This window comes from Pelobates fuscus, chromosome 12, assembly GCF_036172605.1.
Source record: "Pelobates fuscus isolate aPelFus1 chromosome 12, aPelFus1.pri, whole genome shotgun sequence".
In the NCBI taxonomy this organism is placed as follows: Eukaryota; Metazoa; Chordata; class Amphibia; order Anura; family Pelobatidae; genus Pelobates; species Pelobates fuscus.
The window spans coordinates 107,247,691-107,266,472 of record NC_086328.1 but is presented as its reverse complement, the minus strand read 5'-3'; the positions used below and the strand labels follow the sequence as shown (position 1 = coordinate 107,266,472).

General features: G+C 42.0%; 1 protein-coding gene across 1 annotated transcript in view; it reads right to left on the bottom strand.

Annotated features, from left to right (window-relative positions):
• Positions 1–18,782, bottom strand: part of MICAL2 (microtubule associated monooxygenase, calponin and LIM domain containing 2) — a 208,706-nt gene that overhangs the window by 19,509 nt on the left and 170,415 nt on the right. The window contains exons 31-33 of the mRNA XM_063437516.1: positions 14,918–15,000; positions 12,769–13,810; positions 7,325–7,393 (exon numbers count right to left, since the gene is read on the bottom strand). Of these exons, the coding sequence (XP_063293586.1) occupies positions 7,325–7,393; positions 12,769–13,810; positions 14,918–15,000 (1,194 nt within the window). The remainder of the gene's footprint in view (positions 1–7,324; positions 7,394–12,768; positions 13,811–14,917; positions 15,001–18,782) is intronic.

The following is an 18,782-nucleotide window of genomic DNA, read 5'->3' as shown; positions in this document are numbered from 1 at the left end:
TATGGTAGGTTTCGAGCTGGCATGTGACTCAGAACCTGGGGATTTAGTGGTATCTCGATATACCCCTACATTGGATTATTAGGACAAGTTCGTATAGTAGGTTTCGAGCTGGCCTGTGGCTCAGAACCTGGGGGTTTAGTGGTATCTAGATATACCCCTACATTGGATTATTGGGACAAGTTGGTATAGTAGATTTCGAGCTGGCCTGTGGCTCAGAACCTGGGGGTTTAGTGGTATCTCGATATACCCCTACATTGGATTATTGGGACAAGTTGGTATAGTAGGTTTCGAGCTGGCCTGTGGCTCAGAACCTGGGGGTTTAGTGGTATCTCGATATATCCCTACATTGGATTATTGGGACAAGTTAGAATAGTAGGTTTCCATCTGGCCTGTGGTTTATAACCTGGGGGTGTAGGGGTATCTTGGTATACCCTTACATTGGATAATTCGAACAAGTTGGTATGGTAGGTTTCGTGCTGACCTGTGGTTTAGAACCTGGGGGTGTAGGGTTATCTCGGTATACCCCTACATTGGATCACTTTATTAAGTTTCATGATGTTATTTATGTTATATTGTTAAGGTGTTATGTTGTTCATTTGGGGGTAATTGTCATTATAATGTTCATTTGGGGGTAAATGTCATTATAATGTTGTGGGGGGCTAGTTATATACTGTGTCATAGGGTTTGTTTGACAATGACTTTTTGTATTAAAATTTATATTATATTGTATTAAAAGCTGTGGACATAATTTTACCCAATATATCAAAAAGAGAATGCTAGACACTAGAATCACTATATAGAGTTATGTAAATACTTTAATCAGACCAGTAAACAGTACAACAAGCAGAAAGCAAAAATACAAAGTGACAATAAAAAGGCAAAATAAAGCAAACGGCAATAATTACCACAATTCTCACAAGCCTATTATGGCAGAAACACAAACCCTTAATACCCCTAACGTTTCGGCACCTCCTGGCTGCTTTTTTTTTTTTTTTTTAATATATGAGATGGGTATTAACAGTATTCCTAGCTTATCACCGTTATTCCTTTGTCAGCCAACATTATAATGCATTACATATAACAAGGACATTTCACTTTTTGTATTTTTCACATAACTTGAGTATCAAACCAGCAGTACGCATCGAACGACAAACCATCTACGCTAATGAGGTTGTTGTTACGTAGTTAACGTTAAAATTCGGTTGGGGGTTGTGTCACCGATCCCTTATGATGCGGTCCTGGTCTGGCCAGGAGTTGTTATGTCAGTGTTGTGTAGGGATTTGGGGCCCAACCCTCTTTCCGATATTGGAAAAAGATGAAGAAAAGAAGAAAAGAGGTAGAGCATGAAAAAAGATTAAGAAAAGAGGGGGGGTGGGAATGCGTCAGTTCTGTGTAGCGCGGGGGCGTCCGATGTCTCACCTTCCATTCCCGTCTGTTGAGGCGTCTCCTTTAAATTGAGATCTCTGCCCTAGGGGAAAAGGAGGGGGAGGGGGGTGGAGGGGGGAAGTTCGATACTTGTCCATGGTTCCCATATTTTTTCAAATCTAGACATGGAACCTCTCACCCTGGCTGTCAAATTGTCCATTAAATATACTTCTTTCAGATTGGAGATCACCTTCCGTATGGGAGGCAAGTCCACCTTTAGCCACCACTGTGCGGGGGTTCTTCGTGCTGCTAATGTTACTTTGTGTACTAATTTTTGTTCCCTGTTAGTCCAGTCGTCTAGAGATCTATTCAATAGATATGTCCAAGGATTTAGCTCAGGTGCCCTTTGGAAGATCTTTCTAAGTAAGTCAAAAATTTTCGACCAGTAGGTTTGTACCCGTGGGCAGTCCCACCACATGTGGAGATATGTGCCTTTGTGGCCACATCCCCTCCAGCTGTCGTCGGACGGTGTTTGTTGCATGTGGAAGAGTTTGACTGGGTGGTGTACCACCTAAACATAGTTTTATAGGATTGCTCCTGGAGGGATACACATATGGACACTGCATTATTCGCCTCCCATATTTCTACTCCCTCCAGGACCTCTCCTAGCTGCATCTCCTATGTTTCTGTATATGTTAGTGCACCCCATTCTTCTGTTTCTGAGCAAATGTGTGCGTATATTGTAGTGATAAGTGCTGATGGTGTGGTTTCGTTTAAAAACATTTTCTCATAAAATGTCAACGGGGCTTTCCCTACTCTTTGTACGTGTGGGCGTTGTACATAGTCTTTGAGTTGTAGGTACCTAAAAAAAATCCCTGGGGGTTAGATGGGTCGCCTGTTTTAGTTGTTCGAATGTAACTATGCCATCGCTCTTAAACATGTGGCAAACTCTCTGTAAACCTGCTTTTTCCAGGTTTGCGAATTCTCTAGCCGCCATTCCCGGGGGGAAGGCCCTATTTCTTAGTAGAGGGGTAAGTGGGGATGGGGAGGTCGCTAGTTTGTATTTGGACGCTGACGCGTCCCATAATCTCAGGGAGTTTAATACAGCTGGACAGGTGGTTCTCAATATTGGCCTATCTTCAGGGCCGCCATCAGGGGGTGACAACCATAACGGTTGTCACGGGCCCGGCGGCCCTGGGGGGCCCGGACTGCTCTGGCAGTCCTGGGCCCCACTTTCCCTCTCTGCACACATAGATAGCGAATATCGCTATCTATGTGTGCAGCCGCAGGCCCCCGGCTTACCGCAGAGGGGGCCCAGGCAGCACACAGCCTCTTCTCTCTTGTAATAACTCTCGCGAGACCCGGTTGCCATGGCAACGCTCCGCGGGTCTCGCGAGAATTATTGGAAGAGAGGAGAGAAGAGTAGAAGCTGTGTGCTGCCTGGGCCCCCTCTGCGGTAACAGGGAGCGGGGGCCCCCCACCGGACCACCAGGGATGGAATCTCCCCCCTCCCTGGACAAAGGTAAGCAGGGAGGGGGGAGAAACTTGTAATTAAAAAAAAAAAAAAAAATAATGATGTAAAAAATTTTCCCCCGTCCTCTGAGTCACACCGGGTGGCCCATGCACTTAGGGCCACCCGGAGGGCTTGTATCAGCGGGGGCCCGGTCGGGCGCTCTTTCCCTTTAACACCGCGACCGGGCCCCTTGCTTTCCGGCAGCCGGCTGGGAGGAAGTGACAGCCGCAAGTCACTTCCTCCCATAAAGAGAGGAGCTGCATGGAAGGTGTCAGGAGGAGTCGCGAGGGAGAGAGGACGAGGCTGCAGTGAGGATGGGGGATCCTCACTCCCATCATCCTCAGGCACCACACTGGACCCCAGGGAATCCACCCTCCAGCAAAAGGTAGGAAACTGGAGGGTGGGTTTAAAAATGTACATTTTACATGTGTGTCAGTATGTCTGTGTGTGTGTCAGTATGTCTGTGTGTGTGTCAGTATGTCTGTTTGTCTGTGTGTCAATATATCTGTCTGTGTGTCTGTATATGTCTGTTTGTCTGTGTGTCAGTATGTCTGTTTGTGTGTCTGTGTGTCAATATATCTGTGTGTGTCAGTAGGTCTGTGTGTGTCAGTATGTCTATGTGTGTGTGTCAGTATGTCTGTCAGTGCATGTCCATGCATGTGTCAGTCTCTGTATGTGTCTGTGTGTCTGTCAGTATATCAGTCTGTGTGTGTCAGTATATGTGCCTGGATGTGTGTCAGTATTTCTCAGTGTATATGGGTGTCAGTGTGTCTGTCAGAGTGTGTGTGTGTGTGTGTGTGTGTCAGTATCTTGGTCAGTGTATGTGCCTGTGTGTGGGTGTCAGTATTTCTGTCAGTGTTTGTGTGTCAGTATGTTGATCAGTGTGTGTGTCAGTATGTCTGTATATGTGCCTGTGTGTCAGTATGTCTGTATATGAGCCTGTGTGTCAGTATGTCTGTATATGAGCCTGTGTGTCAGTATGTCTGTATATGAGCCTGTGTGTGTGTCAGTACGTCTACCAGTGTATGTGTCTGTGTGTGTCAATATATGTACCTGTGTGTCAGTATGTCTGTCAGTGTATGTGCCTGCTTATCTGTATGTAGTCAGTGTATGTATCTGTGTATCTGCTTGTGTGTCAGAGTATGTACCTGTGCATCTGAGCCACAACTTTATATACAAATATACCCCTCCATTCAAACTTCAACACTACATACAAGCACACTCCTACATTCAAAAACAAACACTACACATAAATGCACACTTGCATTCAAACTCCAGTACCACATACAAACACATTCACACAAACATACTTTATACAAACACATGCTTACATTCAAACACACAAAACAGTGCTAAATACAACCCTGCAAGCATGGGAAATTGGTAGAGCCCCAGCTGTCAAAGCATTGTTGGAGTTGCACGACAGATGGGGTTCTACCTTTAGTCCAATCTTGCAATTGGGTGTCCCAATAAAATTCATTCTATTTTACTGCCGCCACTGCATTGGGATGGATGCCGTGATTGCATACCAGGGAGTGAGGGGCGACGGCGGCAGGGCCCAGGGGGCCCAAGCAAACGCTTGCCCAGGGTCCAGTTGTTATTAAAGACGGCCCTGCACACACACACTGCATACACTGACACAACACACACACACTGCATACACTGACACAACACACACTCTGCATACACTAACACAACACACTCTGCATACACTGACACAACACACTCTGCATACACTGACACAACACACTCTGCAAACACTGACACAACACACACTGCATACACGAATACAACACACACTGCATACATGAATACAACACACACTGCATACACTAATACACTAATACAATACACACACTGCATTCACTAATACAACATGCACTCTGCATACACTACACACGCACTGCATCCACTATACTGACACACACTCTGCATTCACTACACTAACACACACTCTGCATCCGCTACACACTAACACACTCTCTGCATTCACTACACATTAACACTCTGCATTCACTACACTAACACACACTCTGCATCCGCTACACATTAACACACACTCTGCATTCACTACAAATTTACACACACTACATTCATTACACTGACACACTCTGCATTCACTACACCCTAACACACACTCTGCATTTATTACACACTAACACACACTCTGCATTCACTAAACTATGCACACACTCTGGATTCACTATACTGACACACACTCTGCATTAACTGTACACACAGCATCCACTACACAAACATCCTTTATTCACAGTACACACACTACATCCAACACAAATTGAAACACTCTGCATTCACTATACACAGACACTGCGTCTAATACACACACTACATCCACTACAGACACTGCATCCACTAAACACATTTTATCTAGTACATACAAACACTACATCCACTACACAAACACACACTACATCACTGTACACACACTACATCCACTACTCAAACACTCTCTGCATTCACTACACATTAACACTCTGCATTCACTACACTAACACACACACTCTGCATCCGCTACACACACTAACACACTCTCTGCATTCACTGCACTAACACACACACACTACATGCATGACACTGACACACTCTGCATTCACTACACACTAACACACTCTCTGCATTCATTACACACTAACACACACTCTGCATTCATTACACACTAACACACACTCTGCATTCACTAAACTATGCACACACTCTGGATTCACTATACTGATACACACTCTGCATTCACTACACTAACATACACTCTGCATTAACTGTACACACAGCATCCACTACACAAACATCCTGTATTCACAGTACACACACTACATCCACCATTAATTGAAACACTCTGCATTCACTATACACAAACACTGCGTCTAATACACACACTACATCCACTACAGACACTGCATCCACTAAACACATTTCATATAGTACATACAAACACTACATCCACTACACAGACACACACTACATCACTGTACACACACTACATCCACTACTCAAACACACTCTGCGTTCACTATACACACTGCATCCGCTACACAAACACACACTCTGCATTTACTCTGCATTTACTGCACAAACAGTATCTAATACACACAAACACTACATCCATTACACACATTCTAATTTACTTCCACCATACACCCGACATTCAGTCCTGCATCATTGTCAGCGGACTAGGTAGGGCGTGGGCGGGCCCGGGAGGGGGGGGGGGGGCAGACCTTGTGCTTTGTCAGGGGCCCAAAAATTCTGATGGCAGCCCTGCCTATCTTCTCTGGGCACCCACATGTGGTATTGTGGTAAGTCTGGGCCAGTGAGGAGGGACTCCAAGTCCACCCATCTCCTTACCTACAATGGTGCGTGCCACATAGTCACCTGAGTTAGTTGCGCAGCTAGATAATAGAAATAAAAGTGTGGGAGCCCTAACCTTCCTCTCTGTTTTCGTCTATATAAGATGTTTCGGGAAATTCTGTGACGTCGATTTTGCCATATGAATTCCCCGACAGCCTTTTGCAGTGGGGCTAGATCAGATTTTAGTAGTTTAATGGGTAATGCCTGAAAGAGAAACAGGATGCGGGGTAGCACATTCATCTTTACTGCGTGAATACGCCCGATCCAGGAGATAGGCTTATCTAGCCACTTATCCTTATCTTGTATTAGGGTTCGCATAAGTGGGGCATAGTTTAGATGATAAAGTTTGGCCGGGTCGCTCGGAAGTTGTATCCCTAGGTATTTTATGTGGTCTTTAGCTATGGGAACATTATAGTTTGCCCGCAATGCCGCCGTGTCCTCCACGGACAGGCCTAAGAGGAGGGCACTTGATTTTTCTAGGTTAGCCCTATAGCCTGAGAATTCTCCGAATTGTGCCAGGACTTCTTGCAGTGCATCCATGGAATCTTTCGGTTCTGTAATCGTCAGCAGGATGTCGTCTGTATAGGCGGAAACTAGAAACTCCTGTCCTCCCACTGTTATGCCGTGTATACGTGGGTGTTTGCGTAGAGCTTGTAGGAGTGGTTCCAGGGTCAGCACAAACAATAGTGGGGAGAGGGGGCATCCCTGTCGGGTTCCATTACCCAGTTTAAAGGGTGTGGACCTTGCTCCGGTGATAATAACCTGTGCATATACTTGGTTGTACATGACTTTGATCGTGGCCACGTATTTTTCTGGGAATCCCAGAATTCTAGGAGTTGAAAGAGATAGGGCCATCGACCCTGTCGAAGGCTGGCTGCCTTTTTTAAGGGTGTTTGTATCATAACTTACCAATATCTACTTATATATCCCCCATACAGCTGATGGACATCATCATTTTACCCAACATATTGGTGTCAATGCATTATTGGGTACATATGGGGGTTTTATTCTTAATGCCCAAGGGTACGACTATGCACCTGTCATGCAAAATGAGGCTGTATCTGTTGCACAGAGGAGACATACCTGTGGGTATCGCTGTGGATTCCCTTGTCGGTGGGGTTCTGTTTGATGTACTAATGGTATCGGTTTCATCTGTAAAGGCAAACGTGAGCAAACCTTCTTTAATAAAAATAATCATATTAATGCTTTGCGTTTACAATTCAGTTCTTCAAGCTCTCTTTGAACTGGTTAATTAAAAGACCATAGAGACCCCCTATTCGGATGAACATTTTACAACAGGAACAAAGAGGTCACTGACCAATCATTCCATTGTTGCATGAAAACTAATAAAATCTCTGTCTCTGTTCCTTTAAATTCCTATGTTGATGTAGCACAATGTTTCCCTAACAGACGCTACATCGTTTAGACTTTCTTACAAACCAATATGGTGGATTTCAACTGTTAGCATGTTCAGTTACCATAGGAGCATTTTTAATCCCTTTATCTCTTTTACCATGGGAACAATGCTACGTACCTTTCACTCAGTAATGTAAATACAATAAACAATGCAGGGTCCGTAGGCTAAGGCCACATCACATTGCTTTAAAAGCACTTAGTGTGAATGTTTCTTGGTGATAATTGTTTTCAGTATTTACCCATAACTCTCTCCTGGCACCTATCAGCTTTTAAGATATGATTGAATTGTGTGTTATGGGTCTAGAGAGCCTGGGCTCTTACTTATAGCCAGAATGCAGTCGACTGCACCAAGAGCACAGATTAACCCAAAAAACAAGGCGGAATGTATTGGGCAATAGAGATGGTATTTCACAGAGAACCTACTTGCTGCGTCATATACAATGTTGCATTAATTTTTATAATTTAAAGAACAGAACATTTTAAAGGAGAACTGTCACTCAAAACTATTTTAAGATAATACTCCTTTCATCACGTTTGGAGAGGAAACATTTCTTTTTAATGAAGTGTGTGGGGAAATGTAGAAAAACCCATCCCTACCTTTAGTATATGACAGAATCTGGCAGCCATGGGCATCCACAGGGGGGTAAGGGGAGGGCACTTGCGCACACCCCCCCCCCCCCCCCCCCCGCGCATTTTTCAGCTTGTTCTGCAAATTTTCGTGTGAAATTGAAAATACAGTGCAATACCGGCGCCGGCCAGGTGGCGCTGTGTATGGAGCGAGACAGGGATAGGAAGCTGCATCTTATCCCTGCTTCTCTCTGACTGAATCCGCAGGGGAGCAACACATGCAGCCAGAGACAGCCTACAGATTAGGTAAGTGGGGGATGGGGCAGAGATAGCCTACAGATCAGTGAAGTGAGGAATGAGGGGAGATAGCCTATAGATAAGGGGAGTGGAGCATATGGGGGGCAGAGATCAGTGAAGTGAGGCATATGGGGGTTGGGGGGGAAGCCTACAGATCAGTGAAGTGAGGCATATGGTGGGGGGGCAGAGATAGCCTACAGATCAGTGAAGTGAGGCATATGGGGGGGGGGGGCAGAGATAGCCTACAGATCAATGAAGTGAGGCATATGGGGGGGGGGCAGAGATAGCCTAGAAATCAGTGAAGTGAGGCATATGGGGGGAGGGGAGAGGCAGAGATAGCCTATAGATCAGTGAAGTGAGGCATATGGGGGGGGGGTAGAGATTGCCTAGAGATCAGTGAAGTGAGGCATATGGGGGGGGCAGAGATAGCCTAGAGATCAGTGAAGTGAGGCATATGGGGGAGGGGCAGAGATAGCCTAGAGATCAGTGAAGTGAGGCATATGGGGGGGGGGGGGGGCAGAGATAGCCTAGACATCAGTGAAGTGAGGTATATGGGGGAGGGGCAGAGATAGCCTAGAGATCAGTGAAGTGAGGCATATAGGGGGGGCAAAGATAGCCTACAGATCATCGAAGTGAGGCATGGGGGGCCAGAGATAGCCTACAGATCATCGAAGTGAGGCATGGGGGGGGGGGGGGGCAGAGATAGCCTACAGATCATCGAAGTGAGGCATGGGGGGGCAGAGATAGCCTATAGATCATCAAAGTGAGGCATGGGGGGGAGACAGCCTATAGATCAGGTAAGTAAGGAATGGGGGAGGTAAAGTAAGAGAAGGAGCAGAAAGGAGAAGGAATAGAAATGAGGAAAAAGGGGCAGCAAGGATCTGGAAGGGACAGCAATGACCACAACAGGTAAAGTAGGAGAAGGAGCACAAAGGAACACAAATGAGCAGGAAGGGGCAGCAAGGAGCAGGAAGGGTCTGCAAGGAGCACGAAGGGTCAGCAAGGAGATGGAAGGCTCAACAAGGAGCAGGAAGGGTCAACAAGGAGCAGGAAGGGTCAGCAAGGAGCTGGAAGGTAAAGCAGCACAAAGGTAAAGTAGAAGGAGCAGAAATGGTCAGCAAGGAGCTGAAAATAGCAGCAAGGAGCAGGAAGGGACAGAAGGAGCACAAAGGTGAAGTAGGCGAAGGAACAGAAATGAGCAGGAAGGGTCTGCAAGGGGCAGCAAGGAGTAGGAAGGGTCTGCAAGGAGAAGGAAGGGCCTACAAAGAGCAGAAAGGGACAGAAGGAGCACAAAGGTAAGGGAGCAGGAAGAATCAGAAGGAACACAAATGTAACGTAGGAGAAGGAGCAGAAAATGGTAGCAAGGACCAGAAAGGGACAGCAAGGAGCACAAAGGTAAAGTAGGAGAAGGAGCAGAAAGGGTCTGCAAGGAGCAGAAAGGGTCTGCAAGGAGCAGAAAGATCAGAGAGAGACAGGAGCAGAAGGGGGAGCACAATAAGCAGAAAGCAGCAGAAAGGTAAAGGAGCCAAGTAGGAGAGAAGACAGTGTCAGAAGAAAAAGAAGACTGTGTCAAATGAAGGAGAAGAAAATGAGATTGGAGCAGGAAGGACAAGTGAAGTGAACCCTCCACTTTATTCTGGACACCACATCATAAGGCTTTGGTACCTGGGCCTGGCAGGGAAACTTTGGACCTTCTCATCTCCCCAGGTAAAAAAAAATATCAGTGTTAATGTGTTCACTTTTATGTACTGAGTGTCAGGAAGCACAGAGGGCCGCTGGGGAGGGGTGTGGCTGATTGGCTAGAGCGGTCAACTGGCACTCCATTCATAAAAAGCAAAACATTTTTATGAACTGGGAACTAGCGATTGGCTTAGAGACTCAACTGACCACTCTAGCCAATCTGCAGCACCCATGCCTGACCTCAATCTGCACTTCCTGACACTCTGTTTCAGAAGCCGAATACCACTGAGCGACCTGGAAATCTGGAGCTGGAGGAAGCCTTTGGGGTTAAACCATTTGAGAGTGGGGGCTTCAGGGGCTTCCTGGCATCATAGCATTTTCATTTAGATGAAGTTGTTATGGTGACCAGAATGTTTCTTTAATTTGCTTAAAAGAACACTATAGTGTCAGGAATACAAACATGTATTCCTGACACCATAGTTGTTAAAATGCTATTCACCCTGGCTTTATGTGATAAAGACTATGCTCCTCCCCTTCATGACACTGTCAAAAAGGGACCAAGCATGGATGTCATTACAATTATGCCCCCTCCCCGTGGAAAAATTCCTGCGGACGCCCATGCTGTCAACTTTATACATGCACCTTGGGTCAGACAGTATTTGAAAACGGAGAGTTAGTCTCTATGGTTTTCAGTGCAGAAACAGGAAAGACCATAGAGACTAAGTGACTGTTTTGAAACACTGTCTGATCCAAGGTGCACGTATATGGCTGTACAAATCTCTTATACACTAAAAGTAGGGATGAGGTTTGCTCATTTGTTTTTGTTTTTTACATATACTTCATTTAAAAAGCATATATTTATTTTTAAAACTTGATGAAATGATTATTATATTACAAATAGTTTTGAGGTCACAGTTGTCCTTTAAGTGTAATTCTGCTCCATGCCGAAATTAGTAAGAGTCTGTCGCTTTTTCTTGTCCTCGTTGTTGTATTAAGTATTAGCTAATCTCTATCGAAGTAGAAAAATCTCTAGGAAGGGAGAATTTGCCTTCCAAGTAGAATGGCTGGATATCTATTTCTATGCAATAAGAACTACCAAAATGGAATAATGTGATAATGACAATAATAGCGCAATTGTAAAAATAATACAGCTGCCTTCTTCTACCACTATCATACTTAAAGGGACACTCCGTTGCCTAAATAAATAAAATGACTATTTAGTAGATATGCACCCAATGAAAACATGCATGCATTTATGTATTTATATTGGGGGTGTATCTAAAAACAGCTTGCAAAAGCTATAGATCTCTTGTCTGCAGCCTTTGCACCGCTCCCCTTTTAGCCCCACCCAGACTTTCTGTGGCTGTCCAATCACAGACTTCCTAATGCAGCTCGATGATAACTATATGCAAGGTAGGTGCTCTGATTGCTACCTCTTGAGGTTAACTTTACTGAGTTAAAGAACCAGGAAGTATTAGCTGGGAAGGTGTAACAAGGTTCATTTATAAAAGTGCCCATTTCTATTGAAATCTTAACTTTTTCTACAATAGAAAAGGACACACTATTCAGTAAGCTAAAGTGTTTTAGGTGTCTGCATTGTTTGTCCCTTTATGACTGCTACTTTGTACATTGAATGAGATAATAGTTGCTAACATAGTGTGGTTTACTCACTAAGAATCAAATTGCAGTGATCTAAAAAAAAAAAATCAGATTGAAAGATTTAGACTAAACGATCCAAGCTTTGACTATTACTGAGATGGAGACATTTTACCAAATCAGCACTTTTTGCATACATTTTAAGCTTTTTTTTGTTGTTCAGTGTTTAGTGAATAAACCCCTGTGTATTTCACAAAGTTGCATTTCCAAGTTAAGATTTCCAATCATAGTAGTAGAGCTAGATGGTGGTTTTAACACTATAGGGTCAGGAATACATGTTTGTGTTCCTGACCCTATAGTGATCCTTTAAACAATAAGAAACAAAGGACAGACCTTTCACAGTAAATATTTTCCAAGCCCTTTTTTTCTTGAATCTATAGAACATGACTCATCCTATTTCGACGAGGGTGACCACTATTACCAGTCCTATTTGTATGCAGACACATTGTCAGAGCTATCTTTTGAATTACAGATTAAAGGGTTACTCCAACCAAGAAACAGTGTTTTAAGAAAACACTGATTTGGCCCCGTCCCCTCCAAAAAATGTAGGAAAAAATTAACTTGCTAAAACTCTGTTCCAACTTCAAAGCCAACTTCTCCCTGCAGTATGATCTGTCTCTGCTGATTTCACTTCTCCTCAAGATGTCAGGGGTGGCATAGGGGTGGCACAGAGGGGTCGGTGCTGCCATTGGCTGTCTGTCACCAGCATGCTGTGTGTGATTACAACATATGTCAAACATACACAGAACTCACATTAGCAAGCTTGGAACTCTTGCTCCAGGCTGACTAATGATGCCAGAGGTCTTTGAAATAGTCATGGTGCTTGGCGTAAACATTTAAATATATATATTAAATTTTTATATTTTATATATCAGCATTAATGCATACAGGTATCTGAGACATGTTCTCACCTCTTGAAGGTTTAGGGGGTGGCTTATGGGCAATATTTGTTTGAAGACTTTCAGCCGTTTTCTTCTCATTTACATTTCTTCTAAAACTTCCAAACACACTCCATGTATCAGTGGATGATGCATATAGGGGATTTTCAGATTTTTTTAGCTTTAATGATGAAAAAAATGAATTTCTTCTGCTACGAAAGGGTATATCTTGATTTGCACCACTTGGTGGGTTCTCCTTAATTGTGATTTTTTCCAACATTTTTGGCATACGATCTTCAATTTTGGTGTTTGTGGAAGTGTTTTGTTTATCGTTTTGGGGATGTATACGCCAGCCAGAGCTTAAATGTTGACTTTGCGAGTTCATTTCGCTGCCATTAGGATTTGTTTGATGTTCTGTATTACTGCCACGTCTTCGGAAAAATGAGGTGGAAAAGTCAAAATAGCCTCCCGATTTCTCTTTATTCAATAAAGTGGGTGTCGTACTCTCTGAAACAGAGTTTGTAGATCTTCTAAGCGACCTTCTTATTATATCTGACAGAATACTGAAAGCCGATTTACCTTTTGCCCCCGATTCTCCTCCAGGATCTGGTTCCACTTGGGGAGCAGCTTTCTCTCGATTATTTCCCACACGTTGTTTTGGGTTTCCAATGTTCCAATCCAGAAGGTTGGTTTTTTCCTCTTGAGAAAGCACAAGCTTTTTAAGGCTTTGACTTTTTAAATTAGAGTCATGCTCTGTCAGATTCTCCTTAAGCCTTTGATCTGCATGGTAGTCCTCTTCAAAAACATCACTTGAGTCCATGGAAGATTCTGAGTGAGGATTATAGACAATGACATCTCTGTATCCTTCATGTTCACCCTTGAGGTGGGGAATGTGTTTATCAGAAGTCAGATATCGAGTTGTGTGTTCACGTTGTAAATTATTTTGGCTGCTGTTAAGGAGTGCTTTGTGATGGGGTCTGTATGTTGGGACCCCATGATACCTGTTCTCTAAAACCTCATTCTTTCTTATAGCAGAATTACTGAAGGATTCAGGAGCCACCGATTTGCAGAATACCTAGAGGACATCAATAGGGATATGTATAAATATGAGGTTACCATCCTACCCTAGAATTAAAATAAGGGTATAACGTCATAAAGCATGGTTGTAAATATTACATTTATATAGAGTTATAGAGCCTGGTTAAATATATTATCTGGATATAGAGTTATAGAGCCTGGGTAGATATATTACATGGATGTAAAGTATATTATATGGATATAGAGTTATAGAGCCTGGGTAGATATATTACATGGATGTAGAGTTATAGAGCCTGGTTAAGTATATTATATAGATATAGCGTTATAGAGCCTGGTTGGATATATTATATGATATAGAGTTATAGATCTCGGTTAGATATATTAGATTGATATGGAAATATAGAGCATGGGTAGATATATTATATGGATATAGAGTTATAGAGCCTGATTAGATATATTATATGAATATGGAGTTATAGTCTGTTTAGATATTTTATATGTATATAGAGTTATATAGCCTGGTTAGCTATATTATATGTGTATAGAGTTATAAATCTTGGTTAGATATATTAGATTGATATGGAATTATAGAGCCTGGGATAGCTATATTATATGGATATAGAGTTATAGAGCCTGGTTGGATATATTATATGATATAGAGTTATATATCTCGGTTAGATATATTAGATGGATATGGAATTATAGAGCATGGGTAGATATATTATATGGATATGGGGTTTTAGAGCCTGGTTAGGTATATGATATGCATATGTTGTTAAAGAGCCTGGTTAGATACATTATATAAGTATGGAGTTATAGAGTTCGATTTGATACATGCATTGGATATAGGGTTATAGAGCCTGGTTAGATATGAACATGTAGTTGTCAAGTCTGGATAAATCTAGATTCTATCACATTCTGGATATAGAATTAATTAACGCCTTGCCCAGGAGCCATATTTGTAGAGTGTTCTTGGAACATACAGGTTAAACAGCCCAAAATAACACTCCAGTTAGTCTGTTCATCAGACAGAAACATATGGCTTTTAATTGGATTATTTGGGGCTCTAAGTGCCTATTAATGGCTCAGAAACAATATTTTGCTCCCAATTAAATGTATACTTTTAACAAAGTAATGAACGTACCTCATCATCTGGAGAACTCAATAGACTGGGCAATCCTTCCCGGGAAACACAAGCAGGCTTTGTAACAGTAATCGAAGGAATTGCTGAAATTATGGGCAAAAAAAAAACATTATAAATTATTTTCCATACATTAATCTGTCGTGTAGGCTGATGGAGATGGGATGTCGAATGTGGGAGAAAAAGTAAAACACTTTTAAAGAAAAGGGGTCATAAAGGTAACAATACAATTATTGTATTCATAGAAAAGTCTCTGATCAACTTCAAGTCTTATCATCCAACAAATAAGATCCTTTAGTGTCATTGGATTTCATTATGTCTGTCTGTCTGTCCATCTAATACATATGAAATTAGGATTGGCCCACCCAGTGTCACTTTCAAGAACGATACCAGCTGTAAGAATGCTTTGGAAGAGCTAGATATGTAATAATGCTGATTGCTATAAGAAATATTTACGGTAGTTTGATTTCTATGGCTTGCGCATGCACGGTCTGTAGAAAGATATAAAGATGTCTGGATGGGCTTTATAGATGTTCACAAAGCACAGCCACATGTGTTTTACGGGACAGATTTATTGCTAGACTTTCTGTATGCAGATCACGGTACAACAGAACAGCAGAGAATTCCTGCTTAAAATAAAGCCATCTAAAGTTGGAGAGGCCACAAGAGAAAGTCTGCAGCATCATGGGAGTTGTAGTCCCACAATAGCTAGGTTCCTGGGGTGTATGTTCTGTATGTGGACTCAGTTCGACTGAAGCCGTTTTACAGCAAAGATGTGAAATGCCATTTCCTTATAAAGATCTCTCAGAGTTCCATTATTCACAGTAGTTACATTCCATTCTCTCCAATGCACGTCCCTTTAAATTAACCCGTACATTTGAAAAAAAAATGTTTTGTTTTTTTTAAAGGTAAAACATGCTTTTTAGAGTTACTAGGTATTAATGTTTTACCTATCATGCTCCCGATAAAATGTAATGAGCAGCAGATAAACAAACTTCACATTACAAACTACTGTGTGAATAAAGGGAAGGCACTGACAGGCAATACAACTACGAACTGGCTAGTAATTACATCAGTTATTTCATTCCTACCTAGTATTAACAAAGCAATAACAAACTTGATTCAATTCATCATTTGGTGGGGGGGGGAGGGGTGTCAATAAGACCCTCAAAGAACTGAGAGGTACATGCAATGGATCCCCATTAAAATCACATTAATGGGCATCCCCAGCAATATAAGACACAGGGAGTGTCGTAACGGAATATTCCTTCCTGAAAAATGGATAAGTGAGGGTTCTCTATGGATCCCCAGGGTGTAATGGGATGGAGCATAATCAGAACCAGGAATTATCTAGACTGTAAACGCATTTGAGCAGGGTCCTCCTCATCCTACTGTTCCTGTAACATTTTGTACTTGTCTCGTTTATTGTTACATTTCCCCCTCTTATAATATTGTAAGGCGATGCGGAATAAGTTGGCGCTATATAAATGCCAAAAATAATAATAATTATTGGATGTGGATACAAATGTGGCCACTGTGTATACAAATGTAAATGTGGCCACTGTGGATACAAATGTGGCCACAAATGTGGTAACTGTTCTTAATCTGGCTGTTTATCAATAATGACATTATCTCTGGTTATCAGTAATGGCCATGTCTCTAATTATCTATCAGCAATGGCTTTATCTCTAATTATTCACCGGTAATGGCTTTTTTATTTCTAGCTATTTACACGAAATGGTCATATTTTTGGTTATTTATCAGTAATCCAAAACAGAATTCTCTCTCCTTTTTTTTTTTATTTGGGAGAAATTGTTTGTATTATTCTGAATTTATGTCATTTCACTGTTTGAGTCCCTGAGGAAGTCCCATATAGGGACGAAGCACTTAGGACAGCCCACTTTTATTTGTTTACCTTTTAAATGTATCTTGTTATTTATTTTGTCTGTATGAATAATTACTAACCTTTTGGAAGAATTTTGGAGTCTGGCTCTCCTTGGTGTGTAGAGACTGCTGCCAGCAGGGGAAGAGATGTGGACTAGCCCCCCTGGATTCAAAGAGAAGGCACCTTAAGGTGATATTACCATCTACCTACTAGTGAGTGCATTTCTGACTGGGCCATATTTTATACACTATATTAGTATTTTTTTTGTAGAGTTACAGCTGTATCCTCTTTATATTCTATTTTAGTTTGTTGTATTTGGGGGGGTACTGCCTGGGATATCTCCAGAGGAAGCTGTACTGTTAAATTTTAAGATAAGTTGCTGTTTTTACCACATTGTGCACCTGGTTCATACATTGTATTTATCAGTAATGGCCTTATCTCTGGTTATATCAGTAATGGCCGTATATATGGCTATTTATCAGTAAAATAGCAGTTTTGTTGTCAACACGGTCGAGTCCTCATTATGCATCTGTATAGTAAAACAAAAAAAAGACACCAAGGTAATAATGCAGACTGCGCCCAGACAGCGAGAAAGCATTGCGGCTCTTTCTATACACCTCTTCTGAGATCAGTATAGGAATTACACTTACATGTTGTTCATAACTCTTGTAGACGCACAAGTGCTTCTTCAAAAATGACCTTTCTATGGGTGAGGAAAACTATTCACTGTAACATTTTTTACATTCTTTGGCAGGAATTTTCTTAGACTGAATTTAATGAAGAAATTCTGAGATTCCATCCATCTCTGGAAGATATAGAGCTCCCTCTAGTGTCTGCATCATGACACATCTCATACGATAAACATGTTCTCTGTTAAATATTATGGAGCAGAATTCTAACTCCAAATTATTCACTTCCCTTTTCTGAAAAGGCCAGGATGTACAACTAAACATTTAACACCCAGGTCATTCAGTATTCTACAGAGAAGACGTATAATATATCACATATGTGCAATACAGAGAAGATAACAAGGGTCTAGAGGCTGACAATTTGATAATGAAGTTCTAACCAAGGTAGAAAATCAATTGACTGGTAACCTTATTGGTGCTAAAGAGAGAAGTACTGCGATGTAGAATATATCGCCTTTAATAATAAAAATAGAAATAATAAATATAAAAATCTTTACCAGAATCTTTTCCAATTATTACAATTTTGCTCCGAAACCATCTTACTTTCTACTGGTAGCAGATTAAATGGTGAGAGACACCAGTATAAAATATAATTGGGCCCCTGAAGGCTCTTCCGGCTCGCCAATTCCAAGGAAATGGAGTGGAGCTAAATTGAATGGTCCTAGCATAGAACTGAGATACCTATATACAGCAAACGTACAAGTGATAGAATGATAGGCAAGGGCCCGGAACTGAGCCAGATAAATACTCCGAGCTGTGAAATAGGCTGAAGATGGGTAAATGGAGCTGATACAGATACATATACCGGTACATAGCTGTGAAATAGGCCCAAGACAGGTAAATGGAGCTGAGCCAAATACACATACATAGCTGTTAAATAGTCTGAAGATGGGTAAATGGAGCTGAGTCAGATACATATACCTAGCTGTGAAATAAGCCAAATACATGTAAATGGAGCTGAGCAAGATACATATACATAGCTGTGAAATAGGTCCAAGATGGGTAAATGCATTTTACGGTATACAATCACACATAATAAAGAATCACTGCTCATATAGAGATACACAGCCTCACGGGACTATTATTAACCACAACTAATCTGCCTAATCACCATATCCACTGCAATCAGTGATTAGTAGTTATGATACCTACAGTAAGTACAAAAAACAAAACAGAATCTTAGTGATGATTTTAGTGAGGGACTTTAAATATCCCTGGGAATTGGCTGTCACTGCGCAGATCTCTTGTGTTTGTTTAATACAGGAGACCCCGTTTAGATCCCCAGTACTGATGG